The 18,988-nt window shown below is 34.1% G+C and overlaps 1 protein-coding gene across 1 annotated transcript in view; it reads right to left on the minus strand.

Moving 5' to 3' along the window:
• Positions 1-3,565: 3,565 nt before the first annotated feature.
• The window catches only part of ADAM10 (ADAM metallopeptidase domain 10), a 48,476-nt gene continuing 33,053 nt past the window's right edge, over positions 3,566-18,988 (minus strand). Inside the window, exons 6-16 of the mRNA XM_032194526.1 lie at positions 18,419-18,568; positions 17,123-17,215; positions 16,323-16,506; positions 13,991-14,154; positions 12,309-12,492; positions 11,242-11,392; positions 8,766-8,949; positions 7,621-7,729; positions 7,109-7,329; positions 6,279-6,405; positions 3,566-5,825 (exon numbers count right to left, since the gene is read on the minus strand). Coding sequence (XP_032050417.1) covers positions 5,731-5,825; positions 6,279-6,405; positions 7,109-7,329; positions 7,621-7,729; positions 8,766-8,949; positions 11,242-11,392; positions 12,309-12,492; positions 13,991-14,154; positions 16,323-16,506; positions 17,123-17,215; positions 18,419-18,568 — 1,662 coding nt within the window. The 3' untranslated portion in view covers positions 3,566-5,730. The remainder of the gene's footprint in view (positions 5,826-6,278; positions 6,406-7,108; positions 7,330-7,620; positions 7,730-8,765; positions 8,950-11,241; positions 11,393-12,308; positions 12,493-13,990; positions 14,155-16,322; positions 16,507-17,122; positions 17,216-18,418; positions 18,569-18,988) is intronic.

An 18,988-nucleotide genomic window follows, 5' to 3' on the forward strand; every position in this document is an offset into this window, starting at 1 on the left:
TTAAATGCTTTGAAACATTAATAGTGACTACTATCAATTAAATCTTTCCTAAATTATTTCTGGAAAAGGTGAAGTTAAGTAATAGTAAACATACTCCCGAGTAGATAACATTATCAAAGATTTTGAACTTCTAACTTTATAACCTTCATAAACTAGAAAACATCTCAACACATAGAAAGCTTGAGCTATCCATTATAACTTGATGACAAGCAAAATAACTATAACACCTAGAAAAGATGTCCTATTGGAAAATGCTTTGCTGTTTAACCATTTTAGAGTACTAATTAAAATTACTAGTAATTTAATGATGCTTAGTGTACTACACACAATTGTAGCACAACTAAGTTTTTAACTTTTGAATTAAAATCATATTGTTCATGTAATGCCTGAGATTTTTAGATTTTAAATCACTGTATAGCAGATTTTAGCATGATTTGGAACTGTATTAATAAATTATAATGGTCAAAACTTTATCAAATATCTTCAGTGTATGTACATTGAAAAAAATCAAATATACAAAATTCCATTGTTTCCTATGTCAGAATATAACTACATAAAGAAACACTATCATCTCAGATTACTCATGCTTTATACTTCATACAATAGCATTAATAAATATGTACATCAAAGTATTTCATTTGTCACTTTATAATGGTAAGCACAAGATTAATTAAAATTATGTTTATGACTATTCTGAATGTAATTTATTTTAAATATTCTCTAAGTAGGAAAAAAATGTAAAATAGCCACAAGACCTGGAACAAAGCATATTTTCCATACCAAGATACGTAGGAAAATACACCTTACCAGGATTAAAATGATTGATTTGAAAAGGATGACAAATGGGAGAGTTGATCTGAACTGGCAATCCTGCAAGCATGAACCATCATCAGATGGTGAATGCAGGCAACTTTGCCAGTCATCTAGAATACTAAACTTCCAACTTTTAAATGCCATTTTCAATGGCTAGCTTCTATTTAAATAAACAGGAATACTGAAAACAGAAACAGAACGACTGATTAAATACAATGTAAACTGAAGCATACTTTACACACGATAAGGGCTGTGCTTCCAGAGGTGTAAACTTCAGAGGCTGCTTTGATATTAGAAAATGGACACCTGAATAGCATCTTGACTATGAGAAATCCTTCTAGATTTATGTACAAATTCCATGTAAAGAAAATCTTTAGATCTTCAAAGCAAGCTTTGTGCTTTCACAGATTTTGCTCAAAAAAGTGCTTCATTAACACCAACATATTTCAGCTATGTCAAAAATAGAATTTTTAAGCAAGGAATTCTGTGCTTTGTTATACTCCAATTATCTAATAATAGCTTTGCTAGAGATTTGTTTTGTTCCTTAACGTAAACACAGAACATATTACAGTCACTTTATTCAAAATCATAGTAAAATAAACCAGAAAGTCAAATTATTGAAGAGGGATATTTCAGTACAAGTATTCCTGAACCAGCTATGTAAGCATTAGACTTGTTTTTAGATGGTTATAGCTACTATGAAGAACAAAATAAAAAATAATTTAAAAAACAAACAAACAAAAAAAAACACCGCCAACAAGAAACAAACCAAAACCAGCCTTGGACAGAGTTAATTGCTAGAGACCCAGTGACAGCACTTTGAGGTGAATGAAGTTAAGATGGACTCTGTTCTGAAGACAATAAAAAAAGCAAATTTCAGTGTGGTCACTTCCATGCGCAGCTGAAGGCAATTTGATTTTCCAAGAGCAGAGCAGTAAAGCACAACGAAAAATAAGATGGGGGTGTGTTGGGGGCATGGTATGAAGTGTGTCCAGATACCTCAAATTATGCCTCTCCTTAGATCTTTTGCAGAATTCAATTTTCTGGGGAAAAACATTTCTCTAGTTCAACTGCAACATGCCAGTATAATCCTCAGATAACACACTTTAAAAACTCCTCTAAAGTAAAACAAAAATTAAGAGAATATTCAATATTTAAACTCTTGCTGATACAAATAAATTTATTCTGAAGTCTTTAGTGGTTTTGTTTTGTTTTGTTTTAGAAATTGTATGTCCAAATAAATCCTGCCCCAAAGTTTTTGATAACCATTACACTAATTTCTAATATAAAATTGACATTAAGCCTATGTTGCAGCATACTTATAGTCTTACATATCCAGAACGTATTATCAAGGTCATACCTCTGATTCCAAGTGGTTACAGTGGTGTCTCACTTTGTGCTCACTGGAATTACCCTGTATCACTCCAGAAACTGAACTGAGACCCTGAAAGCCATCAGAGGCCTATCTCTGTCAGCACAAGCACAGCTTAGAACGACAAAGAATGCTGTGCTTTTAGTCACCTCCGTGTAATAACCAGCATCCAATATTCTGAAGTAAATCTGTGTGTTGTTTTTTTTTTGTTTGTTTTGTTTTGTTTTTTTCCCCCTGAAAGCAATACTGGAACATTTAATTAAAAGGCAAACTATTTCACTGACTTGTAGTCTTCACAGTTCAAATAAAGTTTCATTGTTTAAGAGGAGTTTGTGATGTGCTTCTCACATTCATACAATTCTGACTATACGTGCTTCGACAACAAACAGAGATGTTTCATGAATAAAACATTAAGAAATATGATTAAGTGAATAGTTATAACTAGGAACTATTAGGTCAAATATTAAACAACTACTTATGTTCTCATTGGTTTCCCCAAACACATTTAAAGAAATACACATATTTTTTGTTCTACATGGACAGGCATTATTTGTATCCCTCTGGCTTGAAATCCAAGGTAGAACTTTAAATACAACCACAATCAAATCTATTGGGTATATATGATACTGACATACAGAAGGGATTTGCTCCAAGTGATTCTTTTAATACCTTTTGCCCTAACATTGCTATTTAGCTAAAAGGGGAAACACTTCTATTAAAAAGTCATGGGGAAAACAAGTACTGTAAGGAAGGAACTCCGAATATGCTTTGATTAAATCAAAGCATATGCTGCCCAGTTCGGGAAACAGATGTCTAAGCAGGCTATTCTTAACAAACAGCTGTAAGAATGAAAGACTGCTTTTAAAATCCAAATTCTGTCAGCTCATCTTATCACTTAAATCAATGATACAATACAAAAGAAAAAACAAAGACCCAGCTTGGCAGTTTTAAAACACCTTGCAGATTTGATCCTTCAAATAGTCTGAATTGTGTGTTCAAAACACTGTAGGTATGTCAGTTGGGATATTCAACTTCAAAAATAAAGTTATTTCACAAAGTATCATTCACTAGCTATGGTGACAGGCTTGAATACCCCAACAGTCATGTGTTCCCATTTAAAGATGAGAATAAAGCTTTATTTCTGTGATAATAGAAGTAATTTAAAGACATTCTAAGGGCTTCTCCTTAAAAGGTTTACACAAGAATATTTACTTTCGCATTTAACTTTATGATTTGTAAACAGAGATGCACTTTGGAATTACACAAGTAGCACAATGACTTCTCATTGCAACTGCCCCTTTACAGTGAAAGACAAAAAAATAGAATCTGTATATTCCTTTTTGCTTTCAGGGTTCAAAAAGTAAATGGATCTTCAGAAGATGATTTCATCAAGTCTATTTATTAATGCATTTCAAGTTTCAAAAAACCTTACATATCTTTGCACAATACTTTTTTTTTTTTTTTGCAATTTTAGTAAAAATTTCCAAAGTGAACAAAAAAGATACTGTATAAAACACAGTGGACATGAAATTGACAGTAGTATTCCATTGCCTTGAACTTTTTTTTGATTTACCACATCTTGACTTGCAGTGGAGAGTTCAGTGCACATTTCTCTTTTCAGAAAACATTTAACTTAGACTCAAAATAAAATAGGGCAGCACTTCTCTGCCAAAACCCTACCACAGGATAACATTACAGGCAAAAAATTTACATGTTAAAGTCTACCACGCTCAAGAAGTTACTAAGAACTCTTGCTGAAGAAAAGTCACCATTTTAGAAATGCAAACCCACTTCCAATCTTTGCACAGTCTTAAAACAAATGTATTTAAAATGATTTAAAAGCAACTACATACATTTCTAACTAGTTAAGATCATTTAGAATTATTTATATAGTCTATTGGACTGGGGTTTCATGTACAAAATTTGTCTCTAAACCATGTACAAAAAGCTGTATTTTGAAAAAGTCACCACATACTGTACAAGTTTACAAGGAAGAGATCCCATTATATTCAGTAATATTTTTGGCCTTGCTGGCTTGCGTCACATTATGAGAATGATTGTGTAAACCTTATACTCTTAAGAAACAAAACAAAAACAAAAAAACAAACAAAGGAAGCCTGTCCAACCCTTAGTAAATTTTCTCCTAAGCAAAGCCAGGAAAATTATAGCCATTTGCGCCTCTAATTAGCTGGGTGCTTTTGGAAAACAAGCAATAAATATATCACGAGCTTAAACATTTTGTTTGTAATGCCCCCTTTCATCTCCTGCATAGCAGTAAGCACCTTAAGACATCTTTTGTTTTCACTTTTTAAAAAAAGCCAATTATTTTACATTCGTGATAAGAACTTTGGAATGGGACATTGTGCTGTTGAACTTCACTACTGTTATAAAACATTTCTGAGAAAGTTGGTAGTCCTAACTACAATTTAAACTCTGCCACAATAGTTGGGCAAATCACTACTTTAGTGGTTATCAGTCAACAGTATCATGCTGAAAAGTTATCCAAATATCTGATAAATTAAAAAAGAAAATAAACTACAGCTTTTCTTTCTTTCCACATCCCTTGGAATCATGAACTTAATTATCATACTGCAAGAATAGCTGAAGATCCCAAATGAACTGGTTGCAAATTTTAAAACAAGTTGAATAACAGGCAGAATTTTCTACTAAAGCATGGAAATATTACATCTAACTATTCATTATTTAACTGAATAATCAGACAAATTAAAAACATTTATGCTGAGCTACAAGAAATCATTTATATAAAACAATTTTGAAACATTCTGGCATTAGCAAAATTTGCACACCTGCTATATATCTCTAAAAGATCATTCAATCTTGTATGCTATCACTTAGCAGCTGTTTGATAAAAGATGAAATGAGTGCTTGAAACAACTTCGATCATGATAAAAAGTTTGATTCAAAATTGCTGTGTAAAGCATCACAGGATCCTTGACCATTACACACATCATCCTCTGTTATCCTGAGTATGTCAATTAAACAGTAATTTCTTCATTAATAGCGGAAAAGTTTTATAATACAAAGAAACATCCATATTGCAATTCTCTTGTTTACAATTGCACACAAGTACGGGTGTACGTAAGAAATACATGTCTGCATATAACAATGTATATACATTGGCAAGTAATGTCTCCAATGTTGAGGTGGTCTAGCTTCCTAGCCTTGTCTGGCAGTTGAAAAATATATATTTTTTTTCGATTCTTGAATAGAAGTTTTACTACAGCCATATTTGCCTGCAAGTGAAGAAAATGCAGCAATGAAGAGCACAGAAGGGGGAAAGAACCACGATGCTCTAGGACTTTGTGCCACTAAATTAAAAGTATGCAAGAAAAACACTTTTCTTCTTTTTGAGCTGGAAGATTCACTCATCAAAAATTAACCATTTCCACTTGCTTTGAGGGCATATCATGCCTTTTCTTCGATTTCTCAGAGTTTGACTGGGGACAATGACTTATATTAGGTTTTTCTTTGGAGTGAGTTTTCCCATTGTAGGCACTAGGAAGAACCAAGGCAAAAAGCTGCAGTCAATGTCTCATATGTCCCATCTGATAACTCTCTCGGGGCCTTTGCCGCTGTGGTGGCTGAGTGGTTTGTGGTGGTCTCCTCCTTTTTAAAGTGCCTGTTTCAAAGAAAGGCACGTTATTAAAACAAATACAAAGGAAGAAACGATCTCCAAAAAAGTTGCCCTGGCCACAGAGGTTAGATATAGCCACTTTTCTGAAAAGCTTCAGATTTAGACCTGCAAGGTTTTAAATATATGATCAAACGCATGGAATATTTACAGAATGCATTCTGTTATCTCTATAGTAGTTCCTTTAACATTAAAATTCTTACAAAAGGTAGCATGAAATAAGAAATGCAAGGAACTCAGAGTGAGAAAACCTTTTCAATGCTTTCTTTTGAAATGTATTATAAGAAAATAAGGTAAGAGTTACATTTTTATGAATTCATGCCAGGAGAACAATTCCATTTCGAGTTTCATAGTGCCGGGCAATGAAGTGTAGGTTGGGACACCAGAAAATTTCCCCTTCAGAATAAAACAGTTGAGTTGATAAAACATTTCTCTGCTTACCTGGAAGTGGTTTATGAGGAGGCAACTTTGGATTACTGCTTGGAGTATGAACACTGCATATCTTAATGAAACCAGCCATTAACATGATCAGGGCAATTCCCATAAGCAATACTGCCCACCAATGAGCCTAAAACATTTAAAAAATGTTTTTTTGTATGAAGGAAAGGCATGCATGCACATGAGACATGAGTCATTAAATATGGCTCTCCTTTGCCTTTAAAAAGTCATCAAAAAGCACCGAAACATAACCTAAAAGAGCCTTACATTTTAAAGAAGAGAAGTCGTCAAAGTCCTTACACACCAAAAAAACACCTTAAGATTCATTCTATTATCAGAAGAATATCTCTCAGAACATGCTTGCACTACGGTAGAGCTATATAAGCCTAAAACAATAGTTTATATACCATCGACCTGGCAGCTATATGCTTCTTTATAGCTCCTCCACCCAATCCATTACTAGAAAAATGAACCATCAGAAATGCTAGAGGTCAATACACTCAGTTCCTTAAAACAACGCAGAATATTCAAATATGAAGAGTTAAAATGTGAAAATACAATGAGTTAAAAAATATGAACATCAACACAAAAACATTGTGGTTTGAATAGATGTATTAAGATAAAATATCTACTCAAGACACTTGTTTTCATTCCCTCCATCTGTTAAACAATTTGCTGCACTCAAGGTGCTTATAGAAAATACCAGTGAAAACAAGGACTGTTTATACTCTGAAGAATGCTGAAGTACTGCACATATATAGTAATACTTATCAGCTGTGAACACTGATTAGCAAGAACATTTTATATTAGACTGGTAAGACAAAAATACTTACCACAATCCATTCTGCAATATTTTCATATAGCTCTGGATTAAATATCGCTTTCTTTAATCTAGCTAGAGGGCCATCAGCATCTACTAGCCGACATCTCATAAACACATCGCAGTAGCCTTTGAAATCATTACAAGGAGATCCAGGTTGCAAAGTAATGGTTTTACGACCAAAATGTTTCTCCCACCGGTTAGAACCTGTACTTGCACACGTACTCGGGTCCACTGCAAAGTGAATACAAATCAGATTAGTTCAAAACATTTAAAAACATATGTGCATGAATACCCTAGTGTTCAATTGTTCAAAATATTTACTTCTGAAAATTTTCAAGTTATTCTGTAAAACAAAATAGATTATTTCCTACAAAATACAAAGCAATGTCTACCTGAAAATAAGTATGAACCAAAACAATAGTATGATCTCAGCCTAACGATAACTATAAAAAAAATCCTGTCAGAAAATTCCTCAGATACCTACTGCTATATTCATACTTATACAATCCAGACAAATCTTACTTTTTCTCATGCAGCAGACATGACACAGTTCTCTATCGTCCTTGCCATCTGAACTAGCACACGTACATTCCTCCAAGCCATACTTCTCACAGATAGAGCCAGCACATTGCTGTTTGAGACAAAAGCAAGAGAACACAAGAAATCAATTTCACTGTTAAGCAAACTGACACTAGGAAAGATATTAATTTTTAATAGCCGAAAGCATAATTGCAGAGATGCTAAAAAAAAAAAAAAAAAAAAAAAAAAAAAAAAGCTTGAATTTCTTCTGAAGTTTTTATAACAAAAAATGATTATAGCTATCCAATTTCAATGCTTAGGCTTACTTGAGAATTTTTAAAGGTGGTTTAACTTTTTTTTTTTCTTTAACACTATCTTCTTTCAGGGTGCTCTGCAAAAGCTTCATAGCACTGGAATGCACTGCAGTTCACATTCAAACATGATTACTCAAAACCGTGATTCATAAAACAAATCAAGAGCATGTCTTCAAAAATACTTTCCCACAGAAAATAAGAATAAAAAATTTATGGCAGGAAATATTGTGTATTCAATTACTGTGGGATGACTCTTCAAATAAACTCAAATTAAAAAATCAGTTTATTTACAAACTTGTTTCAAAATCAAGTAACTCTATACAGCCAATTCCTCTATCTTCACAATGACTCTTAAATTTTTAATAGATTTTTAGCTAATTATTTCATTTAAAAGTGAACTTTGAAAAATGAAGAGTTAGAGCAACAGTAGCTACAGTTCTTTAAAAGGATGACTTTTGCTTGTTTCTCCTTTCAAGTAAGCGTAGACCAACTTACAAAATATTTCCCATCTATTTTTAATAGTAACTGCCATGGACTGTATAACCCAGGAAACTAATGGCAGTTCACAGTAATTCCATATCCCTGCACGTGTGTTACATGCACATGGCAGGGAGGGAAGAACTGCTTGACAGTAGCTGCTGCTTAATATTTGTTGTACTTTCACAGTTATCTTGACGGAAATCTATAAATAAAACATTCCTATTAAAAGAAGATTTTTCTTACATTGTTCTCCATTAAATATTGAAACCATATCACTGCAAGGCACAATGTTTAGTGCCTTGCAATAAACAACTGCAGTTACATATAATTGTAAACAAACAAATAAAAACATACCCCATTTAGGCAAACTTGTGTACGTCTGTTGCAATCCGTGAAATTTGGTTTGGGCTCAGAGGCTGGACAGAGAGCACTTACACCATTACACATTCCTTCTCTCGCACAGTCAGAATCATTTCGACACTTATCAGTCTTTAGTTTGAAAGTGCAGTGTGCAGTACAGCAGGGACCTTGACTAGGGCTAGAAACAAACAAAATATGACTATAAAGACAAAGTGAACTTTTATGAAGAAATATTCATCTTGAAACCTTCTCAGAGTAATTTATGATTTGTGCCAAGTAAAAGGTAAATTGAAAAATATTTTTCTGCCCTTGAGGTTTCTGCGCAGAATACCAACTTCTCAGTTCATGGCAGTAATCAAACTGTTTGCAACATATAAGAAAAACAGTACAAATGCATCTTAATTTAAGATATACAGAAAATGACAGCATCTCAAATCTTGTGTATACAAAATGTTAAATTAGCAAGTTAACAAAATTAGTTCAGGAATAACTGATGAGTTTGACAGTATCAGTTTCATTACAATCAATAAGCCAAGATTTAATTGTCACTGATGTAACAATCACAATTTTTTTTTTCCTACTTTCTGCAGAAATACCACTTACACTGTTTAAATAAATGAGAAAAGGTAAGGAGACAGGTCAGAAGAGCTTATATCAGAAATCAGAGGTAGCTTACAAAGATTTTGTGAAGGAAAGACTTTTTGAAGAAGCCACATAGCTTAGGTTTCCCCAAAACTTTTTGGCACTGACATGAAGGTATGTGAGGGTCTTGTAGCAAGGCCTACCAGCGTATCATCCTACTCTACCTGATGCAACCATAGGAAAACCATTTCTTTCTGAAGTTATATTCAAGTACGTGTCATTACAAGTGGCACAAGAGTGAGGGTTATAACATATATATAACTACTTGACTAAAGCAAAGCCTCCTGGGTTCTCATTTCATATTATTCTATAACTCAACACCACTCACAATGCACTTACTGGCCTTCACTGGACATTGGAAGATCGTGCAGACTTTCTGGAGGTCATGATCTCTATTTTAAAACTATGGTATGCCATAAAAATCACTCATTTCACACAGAAAAGACTTCAAGATACACAACACTACTACAATAGCTACTATCATTTTCCTAAAATATATATTTTGACATGCAATTTATGTGACCCATTCATACATCTGGATTTTATTTCAGAAGTCTTTGGAAACATCTTCGAACCACAAAGTTTTCTACCTCAAATAAAACTGGAAAAAGGAAATTCTAAAAAAAAAAAAAAAAAAAAAAAAAAAAAAAAAAAAAGATGCAGCAACTAATATTTAAGACTGTTTCAGCAGGGCTTAAAGCTAGACTATAGTCAGCTGAACACAAGATTTTTAGAAGACAGAAAAGGTGGCAGCAACACCTGGTGCACTCAGAAGCAGTCAGCTCCTCACTCACCCTATGTGCAATATAAAAGAAAATCTTTCAAACCAATGATAAATCAATGTAAGGCTTTCCTCCCTCCCCGGGAGAAATGACAAGAATTGGCAAGGTGAAAAAAAGGCATACAAAATTATTGTGACCACAAATTGTCCTTCTACCACATCTACAGCATCAAATACGTTTTCATAGCAGATGCAACTTCTGCTTCCACTCATGGGACGACAAAGGTAATATTTTAAGGCAGGAAAGATTAATTAGAACACAACTCTGCATGTTGTATTAAAAACTTGAGCTGTTTTAGACTTCAGTTGTAACTTTCTCTTCATCTTTGGCTAACCAGATGTTATATTTTGTGTCTGTCTCTGGAGGGGAAGAAAAGCTCATGGGTGAAAAAATCCACCTAAGTTTTTAGATGAGGTAAAAACTTAACATCTGTGCTAAGTTATGTAACCAAAAGATAGTAGTTGACCTGTACTTCACCTTCACCATAGCATCAATGTCTTATAATCTTTAAAAGTTGCTCTTATAAATCAGTGTGTAGAACATTGCAAAGATACTACGTGACTTAAAAACATAATTTCATCTATAGAACAAGCATAAAAAGAGAAAAACATTTGGTCATGTGTAGCCTTAAATCATCTTCCAGTTAGGCAACATTGTAGAAATGGTACTAGGAAGGATCCAACTTCAGATTATCCTTCCATTTATTATTTGAGCAATTAACGTTTTCTTGAACCTGTCTTAAAAACAACATCCTAGTCATTTTTTTCTGAACCATGCAGCTTTTGCAAAGACTTTTGTGCAACACATTTCAGACAAAGATGACCAAGTTTCAACACACATGTCTGTGCTGAGTATTAGGATATAATAGCATAGATACAACTCAGCATCATGTAAGTTTATAAAAACACTAGCAAACAGTCATTTGACTACCAAGGGAAAGCAAGTTACAATTAGCACCAAGAACTGTATACCATACAGCTGATCAACTTCTCACTCGCTTGATGAGATATTTTAAATAAAAGTACTACAACAGAAATGTACAATACCTGCAGGATTTGCCTGGTTTTAACTTGCATTTCTTATCTTCTGATTGGTTTGCATCATAACAGCATTCATCTTTACACTGGTCGCTGTATCCACAATCACACTGCTCTCCTTGTTCCACCAGTCCATTACCACAGATTGGCTGACCAGACTCTGAAAAATGCCAGTACATTTTGTATAAAGCAGTACAAAGAATATGAAAATAAGAAAATACTGACTTGCAACAGCACCCAACTAGGTAATACTGAAAATATCTGCTCAAGCTGAACTTTGTGCAGACTACAACTCAAGTAAGTCAACTTGCACTGCTTGTTCAACACCCAGTTTAGTCATTCCTACAGTTCATACAATTTAAGCTTCTGAGTAAAAGGTTTCTGCTGATAACAATGGGAGTTTCTTGCGTAGATAGGAAGCCCAGAGTGATAATAGGATAAGGCTGAAAGGCACTTCTGGAGGTTGTATAGTCCAATTTTCACTCAGAGAAGGGTCAACTACAGCAGATTGCCCAGGGCTTAGTCTAGATGTGTTTTGAGCATCTCCACGGATGAACAGGTTCCACAGCCTTCTGGGCAACCTGCTCCAGTGTTCAACCACGCTCCCAGTAAAAAGAAAAGAAAGCAAACATACGCAAAAACCCAAGCCATCACATATAAATAGGACTTCCTGTGTTTTAATTTGTGCCTCTTTCCTCTTGTCCTTTCATTGGATACTACTGAGCAGAGTCTGGATCGGTTTTCTTTACTCCCTCCCACCAGGAATTTATACAGCTAGACACAAGCCACCCCATTCCCTGCCTTCTCTTCTCCAGCCTGAAATCTCAGCTCTCTCGGTGTCTTCTCACGTCATATGCTACAACCTCTTAATCATATTTGTGGTCCTTTGCTGGACTTGCTCCAGTACATCCATGTGTTTCCTGTACATTGGAGCTCAGAACTTGACACAAAACTACAGATCTCAAACTCAATTCTTTATTTACAGAATCCTTCAGTAATTAAAAAAAAATAGATTTCTAATTAAGCATATTATTAACAACTTTGCTGTTCTGCTTTCAGGGTGGCTAAATACATACCAACAAAGCAATTATTTCTCTTTTTCTCAAGAACTTGGCTGATATTTCGAATACTACAGATAGAGAACTTGTTGTTGTTAAGTTTGTCCCCAGATGTAGCTCTTGCATACATGATAAAATTTCCATTTTCTTTCTGTCCCAAGTTCTTGGATTCTCCTGGAGTGCACTCCATTCCAGAATCATGCTGCAAAATTAAAAAAAATATTTATATAGCAACATCTTCTCCAATTTCTTGCTTTTTCTACATGTGAACAAGGTACTTGATTTGCTAACTTTACGAAACTTTAATTCTCACTGTCTTAATCATAGAACACCATCCTATACCTTAAATCTTTTCAGATCATAAAAAGGAAACAGAAAAAGGTTTTACTGACAATAGCAACAAGCATATATTTTTTCAAGTTTTAGCTTATTTGAATTCTTGGGAATATATACCCCATATGCACGTCCCAGAATGAAAACAGACTTGAAAAAAAACTTGATATAAGAATGGCTTTATAGTCAGAAAAGAGTGCACTACTACGAGGAAGAAAAACTGGAGGAGTCAACTGAAACAGCAGTCCTTTTTGCTTGCTTTCAGGAAGGGGCAAAGAGAACTTTAGATTAGGGAAGAAATTGGTTTCTGTCCTCCAGTGACAAGCCTAATATTCAGTATGACGTACTGCAAGCTAGCATACTAGCCATTAGACTGAAAAATAAATTGCGCAGAGGACCTCTGATGAAGTTCTGATGTATCCAACTTTCCAGAAATGTAACCTATGTCTCTAAAAGTAGTAGGTAAATGTTAAAACTAAAAAGATACTTGTGAGACCTGTGTAACTTACAGTTTGGTAGAACCAAATGTGTACTTTCCTATATTTCCTGCAATAAAATGGTTCTTTTAATTTCACTGTAAATTGCATCTTACAAACTAATCCAAAAGACGTTTCACTCAGTAGGACTAACTGTTTCAGTTTCACATGCTAGTATTTTCAATTGTACTTGGAAAGCTTGTTCCTATTGTTCCCTCTCAAAGCGGCTGTATTAGGGATGTTCTCAAGGTACATGAAGTAAGGATACATACGCAAGCACCAGTTTCTGAACAACTCATTATTTCTGTTGTATCTTGATACCATTTTACTTCCAAGAGTAGAAAGCCTATATACTTAAGTTAAAAACAAAAAAACAGCCTCCTACCCCCCCAACAAAAAAGCCCTCCACTTTGTTCTCAAGTCCAGCAAAATCACAAAAGCCTTTTGGTTTTGGTTTGTCACAAACAAATCATATCCCTAAATGAGGGGAGAATTTTGCTCTAAAATGCCACTCTAGGTATCTTAATCCCCTTCATTTATTTTTTGTAATCCTGTAAGTAAAAGTAATTGAACAAAAAAGGGCAGTTCCATCTTTTCTCATTGAATAAAGTGTCATTTTAATCAATTTTGCATTGATTCTTCCTCCACTCTAGCATAAACCAAAATACATTTAAAAGATGTGTGCAACCCTAGTCTTCAATAAAAAAAAAAAAACACATGAAAGTTTCAGGGAATAATAATACAGTTTATTTATAAGACATTGAACTAGTAGAAGTAAACAATTCACGTTTTCCTTACTTACATGTATAAATAGCAAAAACTCCATTCACAAATCATACCAACCATGCATTTCAAAATTATTGAAAATAACAGATCAATAGTAATACTCACAGGTGAGCCAAAGTTATGTCCAACCTCATGAGCAAAAGTGATGTGAGAAACCTTGGGAGGAACATGAGAGCCATAGTTCTGCACAGTGATTATTCCAGTGTTCAAAGATTTCTTCTTACCATCGGAATACAGTTTGCTCTTTTCACATATTCCCCCAGAGCTCCCTGCATTTAGACCAAAGCATAACAGTCACTTAAACACTGTGTACTTTTCATCTATCAGTTAAAACAAGAAACAACTCACTACCGCATTGGATCCTTACAGACCAGGGCTCCTTTTGGGTAATTAATACTAACCCAACTTTGAAAGTAGATTAAGTTTATCCGCACTATTGCTCTCAGCACTGAATGAATACATTCACACAAGAAATCAGCTATTTTAGAATAGCTATTAAAACAGACCTATTTTGGGCTTTCACTGCACGCAGAAGCCTTGATTTTGTCATACCCACAGTACAGGACTAGCAGGGTGCAATGCCCAATACAGGTGTTCTCAGTCTACATACCAATTGGATTTCACTGAGTAAAAAAAACAAAAAACAAAAAAACAAACAACAAACCCATGAACAGTACAATCACAGAAAATGATCTATCACAGCAAGAACAGTTATAAAAAATGCCTAAGATTAGCTATTTAGCCTTGTCAGCAGAAGTGACTCATTCTTCCACCATACAATTTAAAGCTGAAAATGGTTTTGATGTGTGGGTTATCCAGATCCTTATTTAGAAGGTCAATAACCAAGTACATCACACTTACTGTTTGAAAAAGTTGTGAAATTATGACTTTAATTTCACCAAAATTTTTTGTAATTGAGGTTTGTACTAAGCCACTAAGAACATCCTAAAATTCAGCTATTCTACTACTGCCAGAACTGGTGTCAAAAAAAAAAAAACAAAACAAAAAAAAACACTCTATAAAGGCCTTTCCTTATTTTCTGGAGTAAAATTTTATTTTAATGAAATATCCCATTTAACCTTTGTCAGTATGTGCATTAAGGATGCAAATAAATCAAAGCAATTTCACTTTTGCCAGTAAAATTCCTTTTTTGGAAAGAGAGTTTATGGAAAAATTCACTCCAATTCATTCTGTGTACTAGGCTAGACATCACAGGCTCAGTTTCTTATTTACATGGGTCACCTGTGTATTAAATGCATGCTTCCTATGATTTTTCCACAGTCACTAAAATTAGTTCACACAAGTCATCTTAATATACCTACTCCACTCCAAATATTCTACTAACACTTGAGCATTTTACTCTCCTAAAATGAAAGGCAGACTGTTTCCCCACATATCTCCAGTGCTCTTTAGCTGATGTGCTTCAGGGGAAAATACAGAAGTAGATAAAGGGAGGTTATAATTTATATCTAAATTTCATGAAAGGCTTAATTTTTTTTTCCACAAACTCTGTTTAGACTTTTAACTCTGTTGAAGCTCTTCATAATGTTCTCATAGAAGTATCAAGGCTCATGCAGTCTCAGAGTTCTCTTATTTCTTCCATCAAGTGACTGCCATGTAATCAAGGATTAAGCTGTAGAATGAATTTAGACTGATCATTCCGAATTTGATTTTGATTTCTGTGAAGTTTCCACAACTTTGAATTCATGCTGAATCATAATTATTTACTTGAATTTAAAGATTAACAACTATTAAATATACCGTTTCATAAAACTAATACATCCATGACAAACATTTCAAGATCCTGCACACATGGAAACCATTACTTGGTCTAGTTTTTATTCATTTTTTTTATTTATTTTTACAACATAACTCAAAATACACAACTAGATTGAAACTAATGAGAAACAGTTCAAGAACAGTTACACAGTTGTTCTGGTATCTCCTAGAACAAAATCTCACCGGTTTTACTTCTGTATAAAAATAAAGCAAATAGCTTCCAACACGACCTAGAAAAACTAAGGATTCTGCAGTGTTATTCTACCACAAAATGCAAGCTACATAGTTTTGAGCTCTGTTTGTATATAGCAGAAATACTTCTTTCTCTTCTGTTAATTTACTCATACCTGTCATAAATAAAAAGCCATCCAATATGACCTTTGTCCATGAAAAGAAATATGCCTTTCCTTATTGTTGAGATACTACTCATCAGAAAGACAGCACGACTAATTGAAGTGAGATATGATACTCTATTCCTATTACAACAAAAATCAAAGAACATCCAGACAAAATTGTGAGAAGTCAGCTAGAGACTGGCTTCAGCTGTGAGACTTTGTCTACTTGCTGTCAACTTAAAGGACAGTTTCTACTTTTCTTCTTTGTATGTACCTACAATACTTTCTTAATGTCATAGTGCTGAAGGTTTGGATATAGTTACCTGAAGGGGCTCCAACCCAAGCCAGACCAAGGACTCCATCATCAAAATCACGGTCTGTAAACACATAGGCCAAGCAATAATCATCATGATTCTGTTCTGAGTTCAGTTCCAGAAACTTTTCCACACCAATGTTAGGAAATCGGAAGGGATTTGAAGAGTCCTTCTCATCTATAGTTGTGTTAATCTAAAAGTAAATTAAAACAAACTGTTACAAGTGATTCATTTTCACTAGACTTGTAAATGCCAGCTAAGGTGCGTGCTATTGTCAATACCTTATTATGTTAATAGTTAAAGATGCTGCTAAAGATTTACAGGCCATGACATATTACAACCCCAGTATTTCAAAAAACATGTTCTAAAAATAAAGAATTGCACTTGTGTAATATATCCTCACTCCTTTAATCACTCTTTTTTTCCTTATCGTCAGCATTCATAGGTTTATATTTATCCTCTTAAATCATCGCTTTTAGAAGGAAGTTTTACCTAAATAACAGTTACCTATTTTAAAGTCCTTGGAGAGCAATACAGTATTTGCTGGAGCCAGTGCTAGTGAAACCTAAGTTGATTCTTGTAAGAGTTGACTACAACTTAATAACAACATAGCATGCCTTTGACAATACAGACTAAAGCCAAATCAAGTAAAGGGGGTAAGGAACCATTTGCAAAAGAGACAGTCATGCTACATACTTACTATCAGTAAATAGTAATGCTAAACAGCCCTGGAAACACAATAGGTCTTTTGAACAAATAGCACGTCCAAGCAAAAAGGTGAAGCTACAAGCATTGCCAGCACAACTTACTCTTATTCGTTTCACCATAAAGCTGATGTTACGGATTCCTGAGAAATCTGTTGACTGGTAAATTGTGTCAATTGCTTTAACATGGCTGGATATCTGTCAAAAACAAAAAAAGTACCCACAGTTCAAAGATCTATGCACTATGCCCAACTAATCTTAAATAACAACTGCACAGTCTATACTTTTACATAAAAAATATTGTGCCATAGAACTCTAACAGGCCTTCTTAAGCAAATGCTAATGGCAAGTACTGGAAATAAATCACTTCATAACCCTAGTATTTACATTGCTAACATGCCAGGTAAAAGTAAAATCTTTTGCAGTCAAGTTAACTTTCTTTTACATATTTATATTAACTAGAAATTCAGATACCTATTTGCGATACTCATTCAATATAGTCCTGCAATTAAAATTTTATTTGAAGCTTTGTATTAAAAAATACTTTTTAGAGCATTATTATTTCATTTCTGTTAGAAAATAAGTGTGAAAAAAAATTCATTTACCTTTTCCAAGAGCATAAAAATGCTAACTCACTGAACTCCTGATTTTGGAAGGTGACTTCAGAGCTTTGGAAAATGTTTCTCAACTGAACTGTATACATATAGTGCAATGAACAAACAGTGTAAATCAGATTTGTTAGCATGCTAAATGTGCTACTTATATTTTCAGTCACAAATGGTCAGCAACAAATGTTTTCCAGGTAACAGTATGCTGACAAATGAAAAGAGCACGTTCCTGCTCTAAGGAACCTGCTTTGGCAGGGGAGTTAGACCCAATGATCTTTTGAGGTCCCTTCCAACCCCTTCAATTTTGTGATTCTGTGAAAAGCATCTGCCTTAAGTTACTGCTGCTTTTCTGACCTTCCACTATAGCAGACTCTAGAGGTATGGAAAACTCTGTGTTATGAACTCACAGTAATTTGTGTCAGAATTTCAAATGGAAGACTACAGGGGTGTTAACAGAAAGGCTGGGTAGGTTGTTAAACAGAACAAAAGTCTTCAGGAAGCACGTGTCTGAGTAAGAACTGAGAGGAGAAAAACCAAACAAGTCTTACTCAGAAGTGTTCAACAAACTACAGCCATGATTATTAGCTAAAGGAAGCATAAATGCCCAGGACTTTTTTAATGGTGTATCACATCCTTTTAGTGAAATAGGAAAAGCTGTTTCAATAATGCCAGGTTCATTGTAACAAATGGAGCAATGCATTCTAAGCTAAATAAACAATAATATACCCAATTGAATTAAATCTGTCAGAAATGAAGTAAAAGCAGATTATTTAAATAGAGGGCTTGGAAATACCTGTGCAATTACTGCTTCCCTTGTTCCATAATGCTTATAGAAGAGATGATCAGTCTGAATATACAGCTGACAAGTGTTTTTTTCAGCCTGAGTGGCACGCTTTTTTCTTAAAAGCTGTGGACCATTGCTGTTAGGTTCTTCAAAAGGCTTCTATATATACACAAGAAACAAATATATTAGTTTTACATGTCTACATACTGAACTAGATTATCTAAAAATAGCAATAGATTTTTCTAAACACACTCAAATAATATAAACAGATTCTCATTATTATTTTAGACCTATAAAGTTTCATGAAATTTGAATTAAACTGAGTCTATTATAGCCAGTCTTCAAGTATGCCATCTATTTTTAATGATACCTCAGCCAAACCTTTCGCGCATTTTATGTTTTTATTACAAAAAGCAATCAATGTGAAATAGATTTTTTCATCCATGCAATCTTTGGAATTTTTCTTCCTCATAATCCTTTTCAAAAATGAACAGCTTGTAGGTTAAAAAACAGTGCTGTGGAATTTAAATGCATCCTCTCTAACACAGATTACTTCATCCTGTGATTACCTCAGTCAGC

Source organism: Aythya fuligula, chromosome 11, assembly GCF_009819795.1.
Source record: "Aythya fuligula isolate bAytFul2 chromosome 11, bAytFul2.pri, whole genome shotgun sequence".
Lineage (NCBI taxonomy): Eukaryota > Metazoa > Chordata > Aves > Anseriformes > Anatidae > Aythya > Aythya fuligula.